Source organism: Eleginops maclovinus, chromosome 4 (assembly GCF_036324505.1).
Source record: "Eleginops maclovinus isolate JMC-PN-2008 ecotype Puerto Natales chromosome 4, JC_Emac_rtc_rv5, whole genome shotgun sequence".
NCBI classification, from domain to species: Eukaryota; Metazoa; Chordata; class Actinopteri; order Perciformes; family Eleginopidae; genus Eleginops; species Eleginops maclovinus.
Window position 1 is genome coordinate 510,253 of NC_086352.1, and position 6,939 is coordinate 517,191.

General features: G+C 50.9%; 1 protein-coding gene across 1 annotated transcript in view; it reads right to left on the bottom strand.

The window, feature by feature from the left end:
* Positions 1-5,255: 5,255 nt before the first annotated feature.
* The window catches only part of LOC134862684 (synaptophysin-like), a 5,302-nt gene continuing 3,618 nt past the window's right edge, over positions 5,256-6,939 (bottom strand). The window contains exons 3-5 of the mRNA XM_063880697.1: positions 5,999-6,123; positions 5,669-5,867; positions 5,256-5,474 (exon numbers count right to left, since the gene is read on the bottom strand). Of these exons, the coding sequence (XP_063736767.1) occupies positions 5,256-5,474; positions 5,669-5,867; positions 5,999-6,123 (543 nt within the window). The remainder of the gene's footprint in view (positions 5,475-5,668; positions 5,868-5,998; positions 6,124-6,939) is intronic.

The window sequence follows — 6,939 nt, forward strand, 5'->3', positions numbered from 1 at the left end:
TTGTCCTCTCTGCCCCTCTTTCCCTTTTCTGTTCCCCTTTCCCTTTTTTGTCCCCTTTTTTCCTCTTGTCCCCCCTCTGTCCCCTTGTCCCCCCGTCCCCCCCCCCCTTTTCCTTTTCTGTCCCTCTCTTCCCCTATCCCTCTGTCCCTTTGTCCTCTCTGTCCTTTTCCCCTCGTCCCCCCTTACCCCTCGTCCCCCTTTTTTCCCCTTTCCCCCCTCTATCCTCTCTGTCCCCCCTTTCCCCCTTGTCCCCTCTTATCCCCTTTCCTCTGCCCCCCTTTTCCTCTCTTTCTCTTCCCTCTCTGTTGTGTCCCTTTCTCTGGCCCTCTTGTCCCTCGTCCCCCCTCTTCCTCTCCTTCCCCTTTTCCTCCTGTCCTCCTTTCCCCTCTTTCCCCTCTTCCCTTTCCCTTTCCCCCCTCTTCCTCTGTCCCCTCTTTCCTCTCTGTCCCCCTTTTTCCTCTTCTATCCTCTCTGTCCCTTCCTTTCCCCTTTTGTCCCCTTATCCCCTTGCCTCTTTCCCTTCCCCCTGTCCCCTTCTTCCCTTTCCTTTGTCCCCCCTTTACCTCTCTTCCTCTTGTCCTCTCTCTGCCTTTGTCCCTCCTTCCCCCTCCCTTGTCCCCTCTCTATCCCTTTCCCCTCTTCCCTCTGTCCTCTCTTCCCCCCCTATCCTCTTTTCCTCTCTCCCCTCTGTCCCCCCTTATCCTCTTCCTTCCTCTCCTCTCTGCCCCCCTCTCCCTTTCCCTCTTCCCCTTGTCCTCTCTCTGTCCTCTTGTCCCCCCTTATCCCCTCTGCCCCTCTGTCCTTCTCTGTCCTCTTGTCCTCTCCTCTCTCTTGTCCCTCTCTTCCCCTCTATCCTATGTCCTTTTTTGTCCCCTCTGTCCCCTCCTATCCTCTCGTCCTCTTCCTATCCCCTTACCTCTCTATTTCTCTGTCCCCCTCTGTCCCTTTTTCCCCTCCTTTTCCCCTCTGTCCTTCCTTCCCCCTTTTATTTTGTCCTCTGTCCTCTCATTTTTCCCCATTCCCCTTGTCCTCTCTGTCCCTCTTCTGTCCTCTTTCCCCTTTTCCTCTTGTCCTTTTCTGTCCCCCCTCTTCCCCTCTGTCCCCTCTGTCCTCTCTTCCCTCTCTTCCCCCTCGTCCCCCCCTTTTCCCTCTATCCCCCTATCCTCTTGTTTCCCTCTTCTCCCTCTTCCCTTCTCTCATCCCCCTTATCCCCCGTCCTTCTGTGTCCCTTTTTTCCTCTCTTTCCTTCTGTCCTTCTGTCCTCTCCTGTATCTTGTCCCCCCCTTTTCCCCTCGTCCCCTCTTATCCTCTATCCCCTTTGTCCCTCTCTTTTCTACCTCTCTTTTTCTCTGTCCCCTCTCTGTCCCCCCCTCTCTATCCCCTTATCCCCCTTCTCTCTCTGTCCTCTTGTCCCCCCTCTTTTTTTTTGTTCCCCCTCTCTGTCCCCCTTTCCCTCTGTCCCCTTTTCTTCCCCGTCCCCCTTTTATCCTCTCTGTCTCTTGTCCCTCTCTCTCCTTCTATCCCCTCTTCCCCCCCCTATCTCTTGCCCCTTTTTTCCCCCTTTTCCCTCTTTCCCTCTCTGTCCTCCTTTTCCCCTTCTACCCCCCTGCCTCTCTGTCCCTTTATCCTCTTTCCTCTCTGTCCCCTCTTCTCCTCTCTGTCCCCACCCTTCCCTTTATCCTCTCTTTCCCCTCGTCCCCCTCTGTCCCCTCTCTATCCCCCAGTTTTCTGCCCCCCCTACCTCCTGTCCTCTCGTCCCCTTCATCCTCTTGTCTCTTTCCTCTCTATCCCCACGTCCCTTATTCCCCTTTGTCTCTTTTTCTCTGTCCCCCCTCTATCCCTTATCCTCTCTATCCTCTCTCGTCCTTCTGTCCCCCCTCTTCCTCTCTTTCCCTCTCTGTCCCCCTCTATCCTCTTGTCCCCTCCTTCCCCCTTGCCCCCTCTATCCTCTCATCCTTTTGTTCTCTTGTCCCCCTTGTCCCCCCTCTACTTTTTCTGTCCTCTTGTCCTCTCTCTCTCTCCGGCCCCCTCTATCCTCTTGCCCCCCTTTTCTCTCTTGTTCCCCCTTTTCCCTCTTTATCCCCTCGCCCTTTGTCCTCTCTGTCCCCTCTTATCCCCTTGTCCCTCTTGTCCCCCCCCTTTTCCCCTTTTATCCTTCTATCTTTCTTACCCCATTTTCCACCTCTGTCCCTCTCTTTCCTCTCTTCCCTCCTATCCCCTCGTCCTTTGTCCCTTACCCCCCGTCCCTCTTATCCCCTTGTTCCCCCTTTTCTCCTCTCGTCCCTCCTATCCCCTTTATCCCTCGTCCTCTCTATCTTCTCCTATCCCCCTTGTCCTTCTGTCCTCTTGTCTCTCTCCTCCTTCTGTCCCTCTCTATCCTCTTCTCCCCTTTGTCCCCTCTTTTCTTCCCTGTCCTCTCTGTCCTCTTCTGTTCTTGCCCCCCTCTCTCCTCCCCGTCCCTCTCTATCCTTCTATTTTTGTCCCCTCTGGCTCTCTCTGCCTCCTCTCCCTTGTCACTCCCTCCTCTGCCTCTCTCCTTCCCCCCTGTCCTCTCCTCTCCTCCCTTCCTCTCTATTTTCCCTGTCCTTTCTCCCCTTCCCCAATTTTTCTTTCCCCCCTCTCCCTTCCTCTTTCCCCCTCCCCTTTTTCCCCTCTCTTCCTCCCCGTCCTCTCCCTCTCTCTGTCCTTCCTTCCTCCCTTTCCTTCCCCCCTCTCCCCCTCTTCCCCTTTTCCTCCCTTCCCCCGTCCTCTCTTTTCCTCCTCCCTTGCCCCCTCCCTCTCTTTTTCCTCTCTCCTCCCCTTTTTCCCCTTCTGTCCTCCCCCTCTCTTTTCCCTTCCTCTCTCTGTCCTCTCTTTCCTCCTTTTCCCCTCCCTCTTGTCCCCCTCTCTCTCCTTCCGTCTCTCCTGTCCTCTTTCTCTCCTCCCCTGTCCCTCCCTCTCTCTGTCCCTCTCTCCCCTCCCCGTCCCCCTCTCTGTCCTCTCTTCCCCTCTCCTTCTTTCTTTTTTCCTCTTCCCCCCCCCCGTCCTCTCTCTTTCTCTTCTCTCTCCCTGTCCTCTCTTCTCTGTCCTCTCTTGTCCTCTCTCTCTCCTCCCCTTCCCCTTTTCTGTCTTCCCCTTCTCTCTCTCTTTGTTTTGCTCCCCCCTGTTTTTCCTCCTCCTCCTTCTCCTCCCCGTCCTCTCCTTCTCTGTCTCTCTTTCCTTCCCGCCTCTTTTCCCTCTTTTTCCCCTGCCTCTCTTGTTTTCCTCCCCCCTGCCTCTCCTTCTTGTCCTTTCTTTCCCGTCCTCTTCTGTTTTCCCCTCCTCCTCCCTGTCCCCTCCCTCTCTTGTCCCCTCTCTTCCCCCCGTCCTTCCCTGTCCTTCTCTTCCCCTTTTCCTCCCCCTTGTTTGTTTGGGGGTTTTTTTCCCCCCCAAGTGTTCATCCTTGGTTACATTTCACCCCGAGACAAAAAGGTGAAAAGTAGTCCCGAATTTTTTTTTTGGGCCAGGCCAAAATGGCCTTACCAGCAGGGGAACTAAAAATTGGGGGTTTGATGGCCTTGATGTGTGCTGATCTTTAAATGCAGGTGAGAGGAGGGTCAAAAAGATTTTAGTTCTTTTTTGTTGAAGAAAATGTGGGGGGTTTTAAACATTGGAGCTTTAAAAATGCTTTTGGGTTTTAGTGGGAAGGAGTGGTTTTCAGACAATTTGAATGAAGTTGTTTTGAATTGATTTTTGTTTGATGTGGAGAGTTAATTTTTTGTGAATAAAAAAAGGGGTTTAAAAAAACAAAAAATCTCTCTGTTACTTCCCCTCTCTTCTCTCTTCTCTCTTTTCCCCCCTCTCCCTCTCTTCCCCTTTTCTCTCTCTCTCTTCTCTTTTTCTTCTCTTTTGTTACCCCCCCCCTTTTTCTGTTCTCTCCTTTTTCTTCTCTTTGCTCTGTTACTTTTCTCTCTCTCTCTTCTTTTCTTTTTCCCCCTCTCTCTTTTCCTTTTTCTTCCCCGCGTCTCTCTCTTCTTCTCGCTTGTTATGCTCTCTTTCTTCTTGTTGCTCGTTTTGCCCCCCTCTCTCTCTCTGTTGCTTGTTAGCCTCCTTTCTCCTTGGGCCCCCTGTTTCTGCTCCTCTCTCTCTCTGTTGCTTGTTCTGCCCTCCCCTTCTCCCCCTTGTTGCTTGTTACTGCTCCCCTCTTCTCTGTTTATGTCTTTCTCTCTCTTTTCGGTTTTTCCCCCTTTTTTTTATGCTCTCTCTTCGTCTGTTTTCCCCCGTTGCTCGTATGCCCCCCCTTTTTATTTTTCTTTTTGTTGCTCTGTTACTGCCCCTTCTCTCTTTTTGCTCTTTACGCTTCTCCTCTGTCGTTGTTGTAAACTTCTCTCCCTCTCTCTCTGTTTTTGTCTGTTTGCTTTTCTCTCTCTGTTTCTTGTTACGTCGTCCTCTCTGTGTTGTTTTGCCTTCTCTTTTCTTGTTGCTTGTTACGCTCCTCTCTCTTGTTGCTCGTTTTTTTTCTCTTTTGTTACTGTCTCCTCTTGTTGCTTGTTAGCCTTTTCTTCTCTTGTCGTTGCTCGTATGCTCTTCTTTGTCTTTGCTCTGTTCTGCTCTCTTCCTTTTTCTGTTTGCCCCCCCCCTTTTTGCTCTTTTTTCCTCTCTTGTCTGTTGTTTTAACTTTTTCTCTCTGTCTGTTGCTCTGTTACTGCTCTCTCTCTCTCTGTTGCTCTGTTACTGCTCTCTCTCTCTCTCTGTCTGTTGCTCATGTATGCTCTCTCTCTCTCTCTCTGTCTGTGCGCTACTGTTACTGCTCTCTCTCTCTCTCTCTGTTGCTCTGTTACTGCTCTCTCTCTCTCTCTTGCTCTGTTACTGCTCTCTCTTCTCTCTCTCTGTTGCTCTGTTACTGCTCTCTCTCTCTCTCTCTCTGTTGCTCTGTTACTGCTCTCGCTCTCTCTCTCTCTCTCTCTCGCTCTCTCTCTGTTACTGCTCTCTCTCTCTCTCTCTCTCTGTCTGTTGCTCTGTTACTGCGCTCTCTCTGTCCTCCCTGTCCTCTCTCTATCCTCCCTGTCCTCTCTCTGTCCTCTGTCCTCTCTCTGTTCTCTCTCTGTCCTCTCTGTCCTCTCTTCAGTCAGTTTGTTTCCACATAGTGCCTTCATTCCGTGCAGTCTTTTCAGAACAGATTCAAACAGAACTTCCTCCGAACTCTTCAGAAAGGCACCGGTGCCGTCACTGCAGAAAAGAGGAAGAAGCTTGTCTCTGTCTGACTGTCTGTCTGACTGGAGATGTTCCATCAGACTTCAAAAGTTCTGGTATATGGTCCTCACCACGGAGGTGTTGAGTCCGGACATCACCGGGTCGTGGACTTCCTTGCAGGAGTTTCCCTCGACTTCACAGGCGGAGATCAGGGTGATGACCTCATCAGGGTCGGTTGCGGTCTTCACGTCCGACAGACCTTTAGCCCATGCTGCAGAACTGACCAACCACATGAAGGCAAAGACCGCAGTCACACCCAGGTCCTGCACACACACACACACACACACACACACACACACACACCAACAAATGAACAATTATTAGTTCCCGGACCAAATCTCTGCTGACTTCAGCGAGAGAGGGCCTTCGATCATTAATGTGGGAAAGGTTTTCTGAGATGGACTTTATTAGTGAACGTGAAATCTAATCCCAGATGTCGAATAGTTTGAGGACTCACGATGAGCGGACCCTTGTTGTTCTCCTTGTATTTGTCGAAGAAGAAGACGTAGACGCTGAGCGCCGCCGTGGCATACAGGAAGGCGAAGACTCCAATGGTGACGAAGAACTCAGCGGAAGAGGAGTAATCCCCCACCAGGAAGTAGCGCTCCGTGTCCCCCCCTTTACAGGTGGGGGCGTCGAAGTACACCTGGTGCAGCCTGACCGGAGACAGGGAGTTAGCACGTTAGCAACATAGTACACCTGGTGCAGCCTGATGGGACACATGCAGGTAGCACGTTAGCACAGTATAGCTTTAACAGAGGCTTGTCTGTTTGAATAAAGGTTGAACCTGAAGGGGTACTCGAACTCGACCTCGATGCTCAGGCCGCTGTCCGTCCGGTTCTTACACTCCACCTCCATCTTGAACATCCCAGAATAACTTCCGCAGGTGGAGAAGGCGAAGATGGCGAAGAACTGCAGGAAGAGAGGATGACGAGGAGAGGAGGAGGAGGAGGAGGAGGAGGACGAGAGGAAGAGGAGAAGAAGAGGATGACGAGGAGAGGAGGAGGAAAAGAGGAGAGGAGGAGGAGGAGGACGAGAGGAAGAGGAGAAGGAAAGGAAGACGAGGAGAGTAAGAGGAGAGGAAGCGGGAGGAACAACCTTCTCACTGCGGCTGAAAAATCACTATTCTATCTATAGACACACACACACACACACACACACACACACACACACACACACACACACACACACACACACACACACACACACACACACACACACACACACACACTCTACTTTAAAGAGTCCTCTCCTGCTGATGTTCAGGTGTATGTAGAGTCTCTACTTTAAATAGTCCTCTCCTGCTGATGTTCAGGTGTATATCAGTATGTAGTGTCTCTACTTTAAAGAGTCCTCTCCTGCTGATGTTCAGGTGTATATCAGTATGTAGTGTCTCTACTTTAAAGAGTCCTCTCCTGCTGATGTTCAGGTGTATATCAGTATGTAGTGTCTCTACTTTAAAGAGTCCTCTCCTGCTGATGTTCAGGTGTATATCAGTATGTAGTGTCTCTACTTTAAAGAGTCCTCTCCTGCTGATGTTCAGGTGTATATCAGTATGTAGAGTCTCTACTTTAAAGAGTCTTCTCCTGCTGATGTTCAGGTGTATTTCAGTATGTAGTGTCTCTACTTTAAAGAGTCCTCTCCTGCTGATGTTCAGATGTATATCAGTATGTAGAGTCTCTACTTTAAAGAGTCCTCTCCTGCTGATGTTCAGGTGTATATCAGTAT